This window comes from Bemisia tabaci, chromosome 2, assembly GCF_918797505.1.
Source record: "Bemisia tabaci chromosome 2, PGI_BMITA_v3".
In the NCBI taxonomy this organism is placed as follows: Eukaryota; Metazoa; Arthropoda; class Insecta; order Hemiptera; family Aleyrodidae; genus Bemisia; species Bemisia tabaci.
In genome coordinates, this window is record NC_092794.1 from 67736496 (window position 1) to 67756516 (window position 20021).

Sequence of the window (20021 nt, forward strand, 5' to 3'; positions counted from 1 at the left end):
CTCGTCCCATCAAACGTGTTTTGGCGGATTGGCGTCGGCTATGATGATTATTGCCGACGATGGAACGACTCCTCTTACAAAATGTTCACCTGTGCCGTAGTATCGTTTTTGAAGCGGGAAGCTCAAAAAATCGCAAATTTCTTACGCAGATTGTGAAGTTATGAGTGCATTTCAGAGTTTGCCGATGCGCTCATCGTGATTTTTGAGGCATTATCTATAAGAGACAACTCTTAGTTTTGCTCTAGCAAAAGTTTGCAACAGGCCCATTATTGTCATTTGACGAGTTAGCACGCATGCCACTTAGGAGCAAAAAGAAACAGTCATTTCTCGCAGAAAACGGCTCAAAAATCACAAAGAACGCATCGAGAAAGTCTGAAATACTCTCTTAACTTCAAAATCTACGTAAGAAATATGCGTTTTATTATCCTTCCCGCTTCAAAAATGATATCGGTTCCACACTTACGAAAGCGTGCAAAATCAATGACCGATTGGGTTTGGTTGGGTCACGCAACTAAACTAACTTCCCAGCAAAGCAGGAAGTATCGCCAGCATTTGAAGGCGCTCCAAGCCGCAGACGTGTTTATGATGTTCTTTCCCCGTAAAACCTCTTCTACGTCGATGCGAATTATTGTCATTGGACGAGTTAACACGCATGCCACTTGGGAGCAAAAGGAAACAGTCATTTCTCACAGAAAACGGCTCAAAAATCACAATGAACGCATCGAGACAGTCTGAAATACTCTCTTAACTTCAAAGTCTGCGTAAGAAATATGCGTTTTTTTAAGGTTCCCGCTTCAGAATGATACTGCGGCAACGGCACAGGTGAAATTTTTACAAGAGGAGTCACTCCATCCAACCCTTGCCCACTAGGATGCTGCGCAATACTCAACTCGTCCAACGCCAACCGGCTACAACACACGTGACGAAAACGGGATTTTATCAACAGGCGTGTTTATTTGTACACTTCCCTTGCGTTCATAAAGACCACACGGTGTTTTCTCAAGATTTGTGCGCGGAAGCGTCAGCCATGTTAAATACTGTGTATAGAATTCTAAAGCGCAAGGGTTGGATGGAATGACGCTTCTTACGAAATGTTCACCTGTGCCGAACACAGGTGAACATATCGTCAGAAGAGTCGTATTTAAAGGATATATCCTTTTTGAGGCTAGAAGCAAAAAAAAAAAAAAAAAATGTATGTATCTTGCGCAGATTATGAAGTTAGGAATGTATTCCAGACTTTCTCGGTGGGTTCATCGTGATTCTTGAGCCACTTCCTGTAAGATATAACTCTTAGTCTTGTTCTAGCTGACGTTTGCAACAGGCCCATTCGTAAATCGGAACCCAAGTATAACGGTGTAGCGTTGGAAGTATCTCTTCGATGTCGAAGGCGCTGAGATGCTGCGCGCGGGCGAGCTCAACGGTTATTGCCCGCGATGATTTGAATTAGCGGTGTCAGCGAAATAAAATTATTAGAGGTGCATCCTTCTGCTGAAAACTCTGCAAGAGCTTTGATTTTGATAAGAATGTATAAATTACTACTTGCACACTGATTTTTGTCCAAAGTGCAGCAACTCCACTAATTTTTCGGTGATATTACTTAGACCGCGCCTCTTCATTTTGGAAAATATATACTTCCGCGCTACGTTACAACCGCAACCGACAACCGTTGTGTAAAAGCATAGGGGTTTATGGTTTACTGTTAAAAGCGTACACTGAAGAACTTCCTGCATCCCTGGTTTTCACACTGAAGGAAGCCTTGCAGAAAAGGACTTCGACGGTGAAAGTCGGCAATCACATAACTCGGTTTGCGACGTCGCAGACTTCCTGTCATACTTTATTTTTTAAATGAAAAACTACTAAACGGCAATTCTTTAAAACTGTCGTGATTTTTCTTCTCAATGCGAAGAAAATTCTGCAAAAACTTCAAGAAATAATATCAATTTGTTCTCCTTTGAAAAAATGACGTAGAGGCGGAGATTTTCAGACACCGCAAACGAGTTATGTGATTGCCGACTGTCAACCGTCGACTTGCTTTGCTGTTAAGAATAACTTGCCAAAGTGAAGAAAGTAAAAAGTGAAAATCGGTGGCTTTTTAACGGCAGGTGAAAAATCCTTCCAAAATTGCGTATCTCACATTTCATCCTTGGAAATGCTTTTTTGTCGACTTCCGACTGTTGAATGACATGTTGAGTGATCATACTGGCGCATAAGCTATGATATGGTAAACTTATTGTTAGTGGAGATACAAGAATATTTGGTGGTTTACAGCCGACAAAAAAGCAAAGTGGGCGTTTTTTGTATGAATTCGGAAAAATTTTCCTTTACATGATATCATGTTCAGCACAGAAAAAAAGTGTTGGGGTTTATTTCCGAAAATCGTGGTACTACCCCCCTCCCTCCCATTTTGATGGATGATATGGACATTTCCAAGTAATTGTGGTAGTGCTGCAACATTTGAGTTAGTGATCTAATTTATTGGGGCACTACCACAATTAATTGAAAATTTCCACATCACCCAACAATCCCGTGTTCTTTTTTTACCGCGAGGATTTCTCTAAACTTTTCTTGATTACAATAAACAGCACGAAGCTTCCTAAGGAATGGAGCGGATTCCCGAAAGACTATAAGCAGGGTTGCCACAGAATTAAAAAAATGAATTTCCCTGACATTTCTTCGACAAATTTTGGTAAAATTCCCTGACGATTGAAATTGTGTCTGATGGTTAAAAAGACGTAATTTGAAAGAGTTTTCAGGCGAAATTTGTTGTTCGAAACGGCAAACTCATTATAGACAGCGATTAAAGGTGACTTTACCACATTTTCCCTGACACTTCCGTCATTTTCCCTGATATTTCCTGGTTTTCCCTGTCATTTCCCCGGCATTCCTTGACTATGGAAACCCTGTTTACGACTGTCCACAAGGCTTTCGAGTTAATGAGATGGCGCGATAATCAACGCTCATCAGCCGAAAACCAATTCCGATCTCCAAAAATAACTTTCACATTCGGAAAAAGGAAGCAACGCGGAGCTTGTAGAATATTTCGTCTCCGCGAGTAAAAAAATAAAAACAGGAGGAATGAGTGAGATGACGGTACCTCATATTGGATAACGGGGACGAGGAGCGAGACGTGGTGTCATGGTAGGTCTCAACTGCATCTGCAACACACAATAACAAAAACATTATATAAATTGGTTGAACGAATTGAAAGTTGCTCCAGAGGCATGCGTCAGTCACGAACGTCGTGAAAATTGAGCGGGTAACGCTTGACGGCTCGTCTCTTCCGCCGAGATAGACGAGGTCTGAATTAAAGCACTATTACTACGAGTACTTTTATGAGCAGTTCCCGAACTTTTCCACGCGGTTTCCTGTAGGATGTCTTCTGGAATCCTTTCGAAAGAATCAAGCACCTCCTTGTTGCCTCGGTACTTTTCCGGAGCAATTTTACCAAATGGTACACGGAGAAGCAAGTTTGTTCCAAGAACGTTTAAATTTAATCTTCAAGACACAAATTTTTAAAAAATAATTGCAGCTTGAAAATTGCAGAATTAGGACATCGAAAAGAACCAAAATACACGAATTGCAAAAACTGATGAAGAGAAGAAGAAGAAAAACTAAGAATGAAAGTTTTTGTAATGAAATTAATCGATATTTAGAAACGACCTGATGATGCTTGCCATGCTTACGACAATGGACTCCTGCTTTGACTGGAGCAGGCCTGCAGGCAACTGTGCATAAATTGTAAGGCCGTGAAGATGTTTAATTTATTTAACTGTTTGGAACCACACCCGTGACTGACATTATTAAATGTTTGATGGAAACAATGTTCAGGTTCCGTATTTGTTTAAGTTCCGCGGCTAAGTACAGGTATTCTGTCATATTTTCTTGATATTTTATAGCTCCATGTTATAATTATTATTAGGGTGTATATCTCCCGTATTTTTATTAATAGTAGAATGACCTCCTGTTGCTGATGCTGCCGACACTGACATAAAGTTGGATGTATTCAAGAGAACGTCAGACTGAACCCTATCCCGCCTGATTCGTAATGATAGGCGCTGAAAGTGTTGAGTAATATTCCAACTGTCACCAGTACGTGATACGGAATGGATTGGCGTGCAGAACTACAAGCGTACGGCGAAATTGCCACACCGATCTTGACCACATCGAGGCGAGATTGGAGTGCTCTGGAAATAAATAGGTCTAGGTAGAGACCATATCGGATACTCAACAATAGCTCAGTTAACTGTATTTGATTTGATAGTGAATGTTAATATTCACGGTGTCTACAAAAGTTTTATTTTGAATTTTCCTGATATTCAATCTGAAATTTCCCGACTTTTTGCGTTCATGCATTGATTCTTAAATGATTTGACATATCCAAGTGATCTATGAATTTACTCAAATGTTTAGAAAATGCTTAAAGCGCTTAGAATTTCCTGATCCATACCAATATTTTCCTGATTTTTCTTGATGACATCGAATTTTCTTATATTTTCCGGTTTTCCAGTTTTGATTGACGGAAGACACTCTGTTATTTTGGGTATAAATAAACTCACACACAGGGAACACAAAGCAACAAAAATAAGTGTCTAAAATTTTAATTATGAGATTGCAGCCCAAAAATCACGCTGTATGCGTAAAGCTACTTATGAAAGATTTTATATTCAAAGGTATAATTATAACTATCGTTTTCATGCTGGTGTGCATTAATCGTGAGGACATTTGGATTCATTATAGTAAAGAAAACAGTTCCCGTGTCAGGCTTGTATGAAATTTATTATGCCAGGGAATAATCGACTTCTGAAGGAATTTACTAGTTCAGACAATGCAAAGTGGCCTTGTCGCAACAAAATTTTTTAGTTGATCACAGTTCAACAAATTTTAGTGTAACAAGAAAATTTCGTTGCGACAAGGAGATTCTCGATGTTCCATTAGCAACATTTCCCACGGCAAGTCGTTTTCTAAACGCAACGAATGTTTAACTCAGCACAGTAGGTTGAATCAACCAGAGTTGTGGTTCATCAAGCTTAGGTTCTGGTCACATCGATATTAATATTACACTGAAAAAAAGAAAGAAAGAAAGAAAAAAAAAAACTCCGTGCGTGAAGGCCGTACTTACGGGCTATATAGACATACCGTCCGCGTTTTGGGCTCAGAATCTAAAAGTTCCGGGCGCGGCACCCGGAGCAGTCGAAGTAACTGCTTCAGCATCCGGAACTTTCGGCCCCTGAGCCCGGTACGGACGGTATGTCTATATGGCTCGTAACTTTTTTTTTTTCAGTGCAACGGAGATGTTGCATGTGTGAGGAATTGGCGATTTGACTGCTGATTCTTGCGTAAAAGTTCGCAGTTACGTTCAGCAGGGCCGTTCGCACACCGGAACGTATGTAAATCGGTGTAGCGTTTGAAGTATCCCTACGACGTGGAAGGCGCTATGTAAAGTGCGCGCGGGCAGACGGATTCAACTTTTATTGCTCGCAATGATTCGAATGGAGATGTTACATGTGTAAGGAATTTGCGATTTGACTATTGATTCTTATGTAAAAAATTGCGAAAAACACGATGGTGCCACTGGTTTTCTCTGAAATCAACTTCCAAGCTCAAAAAAAGCTCTCAAGTTGAGGCCAAAATGGAGGAGATATCCCACGCTATCCTGAGAGTCCACCTCTACATCAAGACAAACTCTCCATGCAAAGATAGGGAGCAAAGACATTAGCAGGGTTGCCGTGTTTTCAGTTTTGGAGTCCCCAAATAAAGTGGCACCTGTCAATGTATTTGCTCCCTATCTTTGCATGGAGAGTTTGTCTTGATGTAGAGGTGGACTCTCAGGATAGCGTGGGATATCCCCTCCATTTCGGCCTCAACTTGAGAGCTTTTTGTGAGCTTGGGAGTTGATTTCAGAGAAAACCAGTGGCACCATCGTGTTTCTCGCGAACTTCTACGTAAAAATCAACAGTCAAATCGCAAATTCCTCACACATGCAACATCTCCATTCAAACCAATATTAGATATTCAAACAGAATAGTCTGGCTCTGAAATACGTTTGGAATTTTGGTTACGAGAGCAAATTTCTTCTCGTTGTCAGTGAAGAGCAATAATGGCGGGGATAAAGCTCTTGTTTAAAAAATTGACCGTGAGGCGTTCCCCGGCGGATGCCGCTCCAGGATTTTCAATCGCAAAAGAGTATAAAGGGAAAAACTCGATCAGGATTATTTTTCCATTCTTCGTAAAGGGCGGATTTCGCCTTTCTTTCGTTATTGGTTTTTTTTCTTTTTTTCATTTATTTTTTTCTATTACGTTGACCGCGTAATCCGATTTATTTCTTTTTTATTTTATTTCCTTCATATTGCTCTTTTCATTTGAAAACACGCCTGCATTGGCCGCGAAAACGTCTTGCAGTGAGATTTTGTAAGCGAGGGCTTTAAAGCGGCTACCTGTTGTTTTCCACGTCTGTCTGGAATAACAATGAAACTTCTATGAATCACGCATTACCGCAGTGATTAAGGTTAATACACCCAGCGTATGCGTCACAGTAGTTGATGACGTCATGCATTATCAGTATCGTGTATTAACAAAAATGGTAACACAGTGCGGCACACAAGATAATATAGTATTATCATGAGGATATTTTAAGAATATTTTACGGAGTTAATTCGACTTGATGTTACCATATTTTTGCACGGAGTTGTGGAGTTAACTGCATGCCGCTTGCAAATGGGTCGGTTGCACTGGTCACGGACTCGTGTTTTGGTGCTTGCTTCTCGTAGATAAGCTAAAAATAATAAGATCTGTTCAAACATCAACTTTCTGCGTTTAATATTAACCGAGATATCGCGCTGTGAAAAATTCGTTTAATGACGTCATCCACCGTCATATGGACATCCTTGGTTTCCTCCGTCTTGCTTTCATCCAAGTTTTGCTTTGAGTAACCAGTGTAAAAGTATGTGTCTCCCTGACTTTATGAAACCAAGAGTGTCACTACCGCGGTGAATGGTCATAAACCGCGACGTCATGAACCGGATTTTTCAAAGCGCGATATCTCGGTTAATATTGAAGCAGTGTTGATGTGTATTTTCTAACTGATGAAACCAAGGTGGAAGAAACCAAGGGTATTACTCCCGCGGTGGATGACGTCATACACAGAATTTTTGGAACAGCTTTATTCCGGTTAATATTGAACGTAGAGAATTGCTGGTTAGACAAATCTTATTATTTCTAGCCGATTTACAAGAATCAAGCATCAAAACCATGAGACCAGCTCAAACTGGCCCGTTGAAGATGATTGCTGAGTACTTTCGACATATTAATGAAAATATAGCTTTCCGAGTTTCACTGTACGCCGCACGGTGAAACGAGCAAATAGAGGAGGTTCAACATGACATTTTTGGCTAAAATTTCAAATTTTGATATTTATTTCGTCACAAATACAATTTTAAACAGTGTTTCTGAAAGTAAATTGTACGGAAAAACCGACGGAACGATTCTGAAACTTCTCAATTTCATATTTTCAAAAATAATAACTTTCTAAGTTTCCAGATATTGTCCGACTTCTCCTACGGACTCGGTCCACCGGGCGCCGCGACGCGTTTAGTCGCAATACGCGCGCAAGAGGGTGAGGCGTTTATTAAGCGAGAGCAGGTGCGGCGTGTGGCGATGGTGAGTGGCCGAGGTGAGGTGTGAGGAGGCGACTCGGTGACTAGACATCACACATCCCATTACTATATCAACATCAGTAGGTCAATGCTTCTTCCACTTGCGCCGTAAGTCGTAGCAGTTATTCATGACTAATACTCTCCAACGGCCAGACTGGAGGACTCTAGGGTTCATGACAGCTTTTCTAAAGTGAACTTTCCGATGAGTTTTGAACAGTAATATCCAAGAGTTTCAGGAGGTTTTCAAGGACTTCCGCAAACATTTTCGTGTACTTTCAATTATACACACCAAAATTTTGATGACCTTAAAGGTGCTCTTAGGACGTTTTCAGAAAATACTTCAGAAAGCCTAAAAAATAGCTGGAAAAAGTATCGTTTTATGGAAATAAAAAAAATTAAAGGAGGAGGCTTGCTTAAAACTGGGCATGGTCACCCTGCTCTCTACCATCTCCTCCTCCTCCTCCGATAGTAACAACAAACTAATATTACCAGTTACTTAAGTGCCAGCAGTTGCAATTAAACTTAGGGTTACTTAATTTTGTTTGTTACAGAATTAAATATTTTACCAAATCAAAAATTAAAATTTAAAATGCCATTTAAATAAGTTAAATATTTAAAATTTAAAAAATTTTACTAATGAAAATTATTAATAAAATTACTCGATAGAATAAACTGAGAACCCCTCCCCCTTTTTAGCTTCCGTGATACTTAAACGGCGCCACAACCTTGAATGGATTCAAACTCAAGGATTTGTGTTCAATGTCCAAAAATATAAGCTCAGGCCCTCCCTTCGAAGGAAAATGAAATGAGCTCCTGCGACAGGAAGCGTAGATTTTAATTGAATCAAAATAATGCCTGAAACGTTAATATTCCATTTCCTCGAGACGAGACCGATAGTGTCTCACCCCGGAACTCCATCAAGATTTCCCACTTACCGCACACTGTTATGATTTATCTTTCTGCCGTCATGGAGGTGCAAATACTGAGCTTACCGTTACGGTCTTCTCGACTATCTAAACTAATGATTCCTATATTAAATGAGCACGGATATTACAACCACCATTCATAGTTGCTTCGTTCACCATAAAATGTCTAGTTCTTACAAGCATCTACACGGAAAAAAATTAAATGTTGGTTCAGCATTTATACTGTTAAAAAGATGTCCAACAAGTTTCAAATGCTGATTTTACAATGCAAAAATGCTAACATAACATTTTAATTTGTACGTTTTGCAGTGGGCGTAGTTACGTTAGCATTTGTTAAAATGTAAAATCAGCATTTGAAACTTGTCGGACATCTTTTTAATAGTATAAATGCTAAATCAACATTTAATTTCTTTCCGTGTAACATGAAAGAACTGAAATAAATTGAAATAAATCACTTAAAAGAAAGGTACTTAATTGAATAAACATTTGCGCGGTTGAACTTGAAGGCGTCTAATTTATTTACCGGATGTTATTATCTCCGCTGAACTCGCATTATGAGTCAAAGAATTTCAAGAGGAGGTAAGTAATGATAGTAAAGAGAACCATTTAAAAAAATAACAAAGACAAATTTCGCCACAGCTACTTCCATTCAATATTTGTGCACATTTGTGAGCAAAGGGATGACAGTGCGCGGAGACCATTATTTCAGACGAGCAGTTCCCCGCGTAATGGGTCGCCTGTTTCCTAATTTGAAGTCGCGTTTCAGACGAGAGACATTCTCCACTCCTCAGAGGAATAAGTTTTATGTATTCTCTTATCTTTATATTTTATTTTACTTTTATTCTTGGGCCAAAAGAGGACGTGCGAAAAGTTGCCTAACAATCCAAGAAGTTTTGAGCCCCGCACCAGCATGCACATTTAAAAATTGTACAGCCTCTTCTGGATACAACCTTTTTTAACTAGAAACGCCTAAGCTTTAGAAGTTGCATTTGATGGAATATTTAGGACAGTTTGGGTCAGAATCAGGGAAAACGCTTCTCAATGCATTGATGAAAATAGGGAAAAAATAAAAAAATAAATTCAAGACTAATGTAGGGTCATACTTGCATACTAATTCAAAGAATACTATGAATTGGGTTGATCCAGAAAGAGGGGGTTGATAACGGTAGGAGTAATTCCTCATGAAAGGGTTGGCATACATTTTTGAACCCTATTGGCTGATAGGAGCACTTTTTTGTATCCAGTTTTTTCAAGCAGCATGATAGCCTAAAAATTCTGGTAGACCAATCAAAAAGCGGCAAAATTTTCCTGTACTAAACGAAAAGGAATGGCCTACTCTGTCCATAAAGGTACTCTGGGGGACCCCTTCGGTTTCCAACTGCCGACCCCCTCCACTTGATTTCCACCTGGATGGATACTGGGACTCGACCAGGATGACGAATGGATTGGTTCCGCGTGTCGAGAGCGGGGTTGATTCCGACCGGAGGCGTGGCGTGAATTGCGATAAATCGATTGTTATGCCATTTAAACCTATGAAGAGGGATCGATAAACAGGGTGTTCGCAACGAACACCTTAATAATCGATTCTTGTCCATACGTTTCGATGAAAGATCAATCGATATATCGCAAAGCACGCCACGCCACTGGTTGATTCCGACCGATGGACGGCCACGACCGTCCTTGAACTTGGAGCAATATCGACGAACAGAGGAACAGACCACGCAGGTGATGGACACTTTAACAGCACGACACGCGACGGTGACGCACGGTGGATAGAGTCGATGGGAGAGGTCGGACAAAATTTGAAAAACTTTAAACGCTTGTAACTCGATTTACACAAAACTTCGAGGTCCCAAAAGTGGTCCCGTTGAGTTCCTCGTGAAATTTTCTACTCTTAGCGTCACGTGAAATTCAAAATACGATGGACAAACATCAAAATTCGCAGTTTTGGTCAAAAATTTCATGTCCGACCTCTCTGACTGGCTCGATCCACTGTGCGACATGGCGAGCGCGCGCCTGCGACGCAACACCACGCACGGTAGCAGTAGATCGTAGAATTTCGCTTCCCTGACTTTCCTTGAATTTTCCCTGATTCCAAAATTTTTGGATTCCCTGTCTTTCTCCCGCATTTGAAAACAAAAATATCCCCTTCGTTCTTTTTCTTTTGGGTTACACGCGCTTTCTTCTGAGCGCTTCCCGAAAATTGCTCGGACTTTTTCCGTGGGCTCCCTGATTTTACTTAAATTTTACAGGTCGCCATAAAGTCCCTGACTTTTCACGTTTTTCGGACTATACCGGGAAACCTGAATTTTCAAAGCGAATACTGCCGTGCTGAGGAAGAACGCCGTATGAACATTCGGGAGTTGCCAAATTTCCTTCGATAAAATACTAATTTCTATGGAAATTTATGAACATTTATTCTTGAAATTTTTAGTAATTTCAGGAATTTTAGGTGAAATCGTGAAGAAAATTAGCTAAACAATTCGATAAAAAATATTCCTAAATTTACCAGGAAATTCGTGTTTTTCGAGTGAAATTTGGCAACGTCTAAATAAGGGTCATACGGCGTTCTTCGTTAGCACGGTAGAATAAGTCCGTTGCACGCAAGCTATACAGCAACCGAATATACATTCTCAGTGTAAATTTGCCCGAAAATCACATTTGCTACATAAAAAATGTCTAAAATTCACTCCTTAACGCGCAATCTGCGTCTCGTAGTACGCTTTTCCAAATTTACCGCGTGAGCAGTTTTTCGTGGTGGCGCGGAAGATAGCAGCGCGGGGTGTCTATAACCTATTTTCTCTAATATCGTTGCATAAAAATTTCGTTGATTATAAAATAAACCCTGCGTCACCTTACGGCATGACGTCACTTGGTGACGGACAGGTGGTTACCGTATCGTTCTCCAATAATTTTCGACGTCGAATGCACCGTTGGCTCGCGGGATTTCTTTCGCACCTGTCAAGGTCTTGGAAACTGAAGCGACATTTTTCACGCCTCATCGAAGGCTTGTCACTTTTGCACCGGCGAAGCTTCAGCGGCCATCGACATTTCCGGTTGTGGTTCGGAGGCGGTGCACAACGGTTCGAGTCGATGGGAAAGGTCGGACAAAATTTGGAAACTTTGAAAGCTCATGACTCCGTTCATACAGAACTTGAGGGTTTTAAAAGCGGATCCATTGGTTTCCTCGAGAAATTTTCTGCTGGGTGAACCCCGTAAAATTTAAAATGTGACGAGAACATTATAATTTTGCGGTTTGGGTTAAAAATCAGTGGCGTGGCGTGAACTGCGATTTATCGATTGTTATGCCATTTAACCCTATGGTAAAGAATCTATTATGAAGGTGTTCACTGAAAACACCCTGATTATCGATCCTTTTCCATGGGTTTAAATGGCATAACAATCGATGAATCGCAAAGCGCGCCACGCCACTGTAAAAATGTCATGTCCGACTTCTCTGATTGACTAGATCCCCTGTGTGGTGTTCGCGGATGGATTCCAACGCCGAACATTTCTGCGAGGTATTGTGATTTCAACGCGGTTCATCAGCACTTTCAAAAATATTCAGAGGTCCTTTCGAGCAAACATCCGATTGAATCGAGAGTATTTTTTCTTGTCAGATTTTTTAAGAGTCGTTTATTTCCAAAGTCAGCGAATAGAAAGTATTGGAAGTGCGTCCTTTTCGCTGTGCAGGGGCTTCAATTTCAATAAAAATGTGTGAATTTCACTGATTGAACACTGATTATTTAGTAGAGAAAGACTATACCCCTGCTTTCGCTAATGCCTTGTAGCTGTTACCTTGACTTCGGTTTTAGTGTATTTTCCCAGGGAAACACACAATTTTGTTTTATTTAAGTTACTTCCACTGCGCTCATTTTCGTTGTCAAAATTACTTCGACCGCGAAATTTTCCTGCTAAAATTACTACGACCGTGCTGTGTAATAGTGCGAGGAGAAAATTTGTGGGTGGCCAGTGAAAGGGTACACTACTTTCCACACCCCCGTGCCAGAAAGAAACGATTCGAAACGATCTAAGGGCTGATTGTTGAAAATAGACAAAGCTACAGACAAAAAAGACATAAGGAGTATGCAGCGATCCTTCGTATTGAGATGGGTGATTGTTAGTACGGACTAAATGTATAGGGCAACTGAAAAAAAAATCTCGGTGTATTTACTAAGAAAAGGGTAAAATTACCAAGAATTCAGGGTTCTATTTGATCCCAGTTTTTTCTTGGTAAAATTACCATTTAATTGGTAATTTTACCGAAAAATTTCGGTAAAATTATTGAACTTTCTCGGTAATTTTACTGGACCTTGGTAAAAACGCCAAAATTTTTATCGACTGCGGTAGAATTACCGAGATAAAATGGCAAAGTTACCGGGAATCGATTACCAATAAAAGTGGTATTCTTACCTGAAAAAAAAAACAGTAAAAATACCGGTTTTTAGGTAAGCTTATCAGTCTGTCTTGGTAAAATTACCAATAATTGGTAAAAAAAGTGAGATGGTAAAGGTACCAACGGACCTTGGTAAAAACGCCGATAATTTTTTTTCAGCGTGTCTCTCGTTAGGTTCCGTTAGAGTTAGTCTATTACCTACCGCATTTACTACCCATTACAACCATCCGCTTCCACCAATAGGATCCCTCCATATTACTTTTGTCTTCTTTGTCTATAGCTTTGTCCATAAATTTCAATAATCAGCCCGCTGGGCTCCCCTATCATCCCTACGCGTGGAAATCGTACTTCATCAATGAGGCGCAGTGCAACATGTGCGTGTGCGTGTGTCACTGCGTCGATAAGCATGACCATAAATTCGACGTAAATCGCTAATATGGTCATTGGAATGGCGCTACTCGGAATACCCACCCATCGGCAATAGGAATGATCGGCGCGATTTAATCACCTGACATTGATGATCACCGTTGATCGACATTCATGACCAATCGTGACCTTAATTTTTTTCCTCTTTTATTACGATTTCTATTGTTTTCTCGCCCGTTCTCGAGCCATCCTAACAATGTTATTGTTCCGTACATGTTTCCGTCTTCGATTCGATTCGATTCGCGTTTACGAGGGTTTCAAAGCAGGGTGGCAACATTTCATGAAAAAAAATCAAGCTGAAATATTTCAAGAAATTGTGTAAATTTCAAAAGGCAAAAAAGGTAATTAGGCAACAGTTTTTGGCAGGCTTGTCGGTTTATATAATTGCGGGTTTAATTAAAGATAATGGGTTATTCTTCTATAATTAATATTTCCTGAATTATTTACGGATTAAGAATTAGGCTAAATTTATTTTTTCATACTCACTGGAAAAAAAAAACACATTGGATCTATAGAATCCAGACTCTTAAAAACATTGACAAGAAAAAGGACTCTTGATTCAATTGGATTTTTGCTTGAATCAAAACGAAATCCACTTAAATTAAGAAGCTTGGTTCTTTATTTAAGCTAGATTCTGATTGGATCAAGAGTACTTTTTCTTGTCGATGTTTTTAAGAGTCTGGACTCTAGATCCAATGTGTTCTTTTCCAGTGTTTTTTTAGTTATACGTACATACTCCGGTGATTAATTAGGTTATTAAATAAATATACCTAGTCTGTTCTACATAAACCAATTTAAGTTCAAACAGGTAAATGTACTTCGAAAGTTAATAATATTAGCCACTGGGTACTTTCGAGGGCTTTGTATGAGTGACAAAATTTTAGGAAAAATAAATTCAGGTGAAATATTCCGAGAAATTGTGTGAATACAAAAAAAGACATAGCTCAAATCCTGGATTATCGACCCAACCCTTATCGAAGCGCTGCCAAAATTGTTCGGAGGCATCGATTATCACTCGAGTTTCCCATGTGAGAAAAAGCAATAAAAATCTGAAAGTACCTAGATTAAACAAAAAAGGATTCTTTGGGTTGTTCGGTGCATTTTAGTTCGAGTAGCACGTCGTACTCCTTAAAAGAATGTTTCAGATTTATCAAAAATTACACAGCCTCTAGACGTCTCATGGAATATTTCACTGATGAATCCTATCTTAATCGGTTTTCCTCGCTTCATGCTACCCTGCTACAATAAATGATCAACCCGCATCTAGCGGATTTGTTCATCGTGCATTGGCAGCCCCCTATATTAAACTCCATTATATTAAGTAATTGATTTCGAGCGAAACGGCCAAATTTGGTATACATTAATTGATAGCATGGACCCGGTGGTGCTGGTTTTGCAAGACCTCAACCGCTCACTGCTCGACTTTCATAATTAAAAAGTTTGTGGAGGATTTTCGGGGGGGGGGGGGGGGGTATTAACAGAATGTGCCAGACTTATACTTAATCTTCTAGGAGGTGATACGGTGCAAAAACCTGCATTCAAACTAGTGATATACCGAAATAAATTGCACTTTTTTAAGCAACCCACGTTGCTAATAAGAGTGGAAGTACAGGGCCGGATTTACCTACTTGCCGCCTATGGACAGCCTGTACTTTGCCGCCCCCTCCTCATTCGTTTTGAAACATCAATAAAAGCCATCAAGTGAACGTGCCGGAGGGTGAGGGGAGGGGTGCGTAAGGCGCGGTCACTCGTGTTGGACACATTTTTTGCTGAAGCCCTGTCAACACTACTAGCAAAAGTTCACGGAACTTTGCGCGAAAGTTAAGTTCCATAAACCTATCTCTGTGTGAACAAGGCCTTCCATTTGTAAGAAATGAACGTAAAAATTATGCAAGAACGAACATAAATGTGATTCAATGATGTAAACCTCCGCCGTCGCACTGACCGCACTGTGTTTGGCGCAATGCGTGAAGTATTCTTGAAGTCTAGTAGGCGCTATGCGTTTCACGCTGACCGCACTGTTTTTTTTGTGCACTGTCTGAGCATTGTGGTGTTGGCGCTTCTTTAGTATTGCCGGGAAGTTTAGGCTAAACTTCCCGCCAAGAATGAGAGTTTTCAGTGCGGTATACTTTAATATCTAAACTTAGTTCAGGTTGAAAAGTTTTTCGAGAATCTCCCATTAAAAAACCATAAAAAAAGACAACTCTCTATTAATTAAAAAGCTAAAATGTTTTTCGATGTGAATTAAACGGTTGTTTTCAATTCGCCTTCAGTTGCATCCGCAGCAATTGTTATTGTGAAGATGTTGTGCGTGCGGATCTCAACTCATTACATACTTGACTCTCTGAAGGCGTTTAATGTGCGAAAGTAGAGCACCCTGTTGGAGAACGATAGAAGTGAGATTGAATGAATCGCTCAATCCCTACTTCACTCTCCGACAGGTTGCGCCACTTGCGCAAATAAAACGCCTTCAGAGAGTCGAGTATGTAATGTGCTAAAATCAGCACGCACAACATATTCGTAACAACAATTGCTGCAGACGCAGCGGAAGGCGAATTGCTCATTTTCAGAAAAAAAAGAAAAAAAAGGAGTATTCTGCATAAAGGTATTCTGCATGTACCTACAGGGTATGTATTCGATCGACATGAATCGAACGAAAAATAAAACGAGAACCGATCAACATCGAACCAATGAACAAATAAATCAAATAGCGAATCAAAGTCAGCAGCAAACTTGTATTTACCATCAGGGCCGGATTTACCTACTTGCCGCCCATGGGCCGCCTGTATTTTGCGGCCCCCTTCTCATTCATTTTGAAACATCAATAAACACCATCAAAAGAACGTGCCGGAGGGGGAGGGGTGTATGAGACGTCTTAACTCGTGCTGGACACATTTTTTGCGAAAGCCCCGTCAACACTACCAGCAAAAGTTCACGGAACTTTGCGCGAAAGTTAAGCTCCGTATACCTATCTCTGTGTGGACAAGGCCTTCCATTTGTAGGAAATGAAAGAAAAAATTATGAAAGAACTAACATAAACGTGGTTTAATAATTTTAACTTGCGCCGCGCTAACCGCACTGTGTTTAGCGCAATGCTTGAAGTATTCTTACAGTCTTGTAGGCGCTATGCGTTTCACGCTGACCGCACTGTGTTTGACGCAATGCATGAAGTATTCATGCAGTCTTGCAGGTGCTTAATGTGTTACATGCTGACCGCACTGTGTTTGACGCAATGCATGAAGTATTCATGCAGTCTTGCAGGTGCTTATATGTGTTACATGCTGACCACGGCGCTGAGGGGTTTTCCTTTTTCATCTCAAGTCCTCATCATCGTTGCTCTCTGCGCCGCGTCGCTCCATGCCAAATTGTATGTTTGGTTTCTCTCTTCATTCGACTAATCAAAAGTGCTATCTCTTGTGTCACCGAAAGATGCTTTTCTCGTTTGTAATTTTTTTCTGAATCCGATTTTTTTATGCCTGTATTTTAAAAAAATTGCAAAATTTGCCGCCAAGGGCCGCGGCCCATGTGGCCACCCCCTTAATCCGGCCCTGGTGGAAGATACCAAACTTAACTATCGTGTCAAAATAAAATATATGCATCGATTATTCAAATTGTAAGAATATCCACAAAGTATGCAACCTTTAACTTAGACAATTTCTTCCGCAACCATTTAGGTTGTATAACCGTCTGCTGCGTTTGGTATACGAGATTGAGGTCGGCAAATAAAGTCTACGCAAATCTGAAGAGTAAAAATGCAAGCAATTTCAAGTACTATTTTTACTAATTCAATTCCATTATCTCTCGGAAACCAGCTTCAGATTAGAACAGTTCAAGAACTTTCGAGTAGTTTCAACAAAAACCGAAGTACTTTCAAGGACTCGGAACTAAAAACATTGTCATAATACTTACACACTCTTCCTCACTCTTTTAAAGAACATTTAATAAGGTCTGAATTTCACTTTTTGTGGGAACAAATTCAAAGAAATAAATAAATGAATACAATTACATGCATTCAGTCATAATCCTTAAAGACCGGGCCCCTCCGAAGATGCCAGTCCGTTACTTTACCGCCGAGCAAACGGAACAAAATTTCTGAATTCATACTCACAGTTTGTAATTTTACAAGGAATCTTTTTAACATATTTTATAAAACATTTTACGGATATTTTCAGAGATTACGGTCAAAAACGCGTGGGATTTCTGATAAACATTTCATTAACATTATCGTGTGAAGAAAGAAAGACAAAGGAGAATAAGAAGATCTCGCAACATTGGGATGATACGTTTCCTCGTATGGGAATCGACGAATTCAGTTTCATGCCCAGTGCGGCTAGGTGCCCCTCCCTCTTGACAAAGAAACTGATCAAGATTGAAAGAAATGCTAAAAGTTCGTCGGAGAAAAGTTTCAGGCTTCGATCAATTAGCGTTTATTCATCTCAAGTGCGAGAAATGCGGGTTGTCAAAGAATAATTCTCGGCACGCAGCGCTCAGTGGAACAAGCCGTCGGGTGAAGTGAGACATTAAATTTTGACTGGAACTGCAAATTTGAATGTTTGTCTCAGCGTACATTTCTCATTTGAAAAAGTGTATCTTGAGGTAAATTTTTCAGGAAAACCAACAGAGCCATTTGGAAACTGTTAAATTTTATAAAAACTAAGATATAAGCTTTTAAAGTTTCTACATCAAGTCGGACTCCTCCCGTTGACTCTCCACTGTGCGGCGCAACACTTCAAACTGAAGCTCAATTGGGCTCTTGACGGCTTACTCATCTCATTCACTTCATTGTTAATTATTCCAACGCAGTTATGCCCGTACAGGGTTCTCTTTCAGTCGAGCATTACACTCGAATGAGTGAGAAAGTAAAGTTTTTGCAACTCTTGAGGAGCTTTCCATGATTGAAACTGTTGCAACTCTCGAAGAGCTTTCCACGATTGAAAATATTTCAGATAATATGAAAGACAAACATTTTTATGTCACTATAGTTCTACGGCATAATGATCTGAAAACGTACTTTGTGTTTCTTTACTTTCGCCTTGTATCTACGGAGAATCCGGTCGAAAGGAACTGACCTTTAGTTCATGAGTAAAATTTTCGGTACAGGTAACTAAAATATCACAAGGAGTCTACTAAAATTTCATTTTCGATTTTCTTGAAATTTCCCTGATTTCCTCCGATATTTAAAATGGAATTTCCCGATGTTTGCGCACCACTTGCTTGATTTTACAAACCAACATATTTTATGAATTGAATCAAATGTTTCTTTTTCGCGTGTGATGTGCTAAACTGCGTTTGGATGGAAATGCTTAACACTCTATTGGTCTCGGTAAATCCTAATTAATAACCAAATTTCCTAATATATTCCTGATGAAATCGAATTTCCTGATATTTTCTGGTTTTTACTGGCGGTAGACGCCCTCTCTCAGTCCTAGGAAGCTATTGTCGGTCCATGTACGACCGAATTCTTTCCTATAGAATGCGAGTTTTCGTATAGCTAACAAAACTTCGATTATCTGAACTAAATTTTGGTTACATGATTGAAATCTTTGGTTACTAGAGCTAAAAACTTTAGTGTTATATGAACTGCAGTTTTTTTTTTGTTCTTTCTACGTGGTATTTCATTTGTAATAGTTGTGCGATGCGGACACGCACCGCTATAGATGCTGGTCAACGAGCGGCTAAAAGAGACATCGATTGCACATTTTGAGGACCTCAATTTGACCGTGGTTGGGCGGCAACAAAGATTGGAAAAAAACCGACTCGGCGAGCGGACGGCTTAATTTGTATTTTCACAGGCTAAATTGAGAACAATGTTTTCTCGGATGACATCTTAGACAAACTTGGCTGTAATTGAACATGTCCACCGCTGTTTTGAACTCGTTTTGAGGTTAAAGGTTCTGGATGATTTATTCTTGGCAGCTATTACATTTCTCGCGCGGTGTTGCAACATTTTACGAGAACTACGGGTATAGTGTTCCGAGGCGAATGAGAAAAGGAGAGGATTCTCCGCACAATGTATTAATCATGCTACGGGGTCTTGGCCGTTTCCGCCCGGTTAGTCTTTTTTTGTCATAGCTTATGATGCGAACATGAATGACAACCGAAAGGACGGGCGTTAATACCCTAAATTTGGACGTATTTCTACCAAACAGACCTATGTGCAAGTGAGAAATATGGGATGTGCTCGTTAGTTCTCTGGCCGTAAGAGTGAATGAGAATAATAAAGCGCCAGTGACGTCAGCGGCGACGATGGAGACTCCGAGCCGCGGATCCGCGTCTTTAACTCATGAGCCCTGTCCACAACGCTCTCTTGCCATGCCCGCGGCTCATGAGTTCCGCATTCAGTTGGCACATAGGTCTGTTTGATAGAATGCAAAATCCCGCTTTTCCAATTCTTCAAAAGGAACCACGCCCACTTTTACATCGCTTCTTATGCAGCTTCGACGAGCACACCCCATATTTCTCACCTCCACATAGGTCTGTTTGGTAGAAATACGTCCATTTAACATTCCATTATTGTTTTGAAGCAGAACAAAATTTGCTCTGCAAAACAAAGTCTATAGCCCAGGGTATGTGGCGAAAGTATCTCAACAAAGTCTCTGACTTTACTGGAACCATGTATTA

The 20021-nt window shown here is 40.2% G+C and overlaps 1 protein-coding gene across 5 annotated transcripts in view; it reads right to left on the minus strand.

The window, feature by feature from the left end:
• The window catches only part of Svil (Supervillin), a 390519-nt gene that overhangs the window by 186987 nt on the left and 183511 nt on the right, over window positions 1-20021 (minus strand). For all 5 annotated transcript variants that reach the window (XM_019058279.2, XM_019058276.2, XM_072296132.1 and 2 more), the window contains exon 3: window positions 3095-3155. In XM_019058279.2, the coding sequence (XP_018913824.2) occupies window positions 3095-3099 (5 nt within the window). In that variant the 5' untranslated portion in view covers window positions 3100-3155. The remainder of the gene's footprint in view (window positions 1-3094; window positions 3156-20021) is intronic.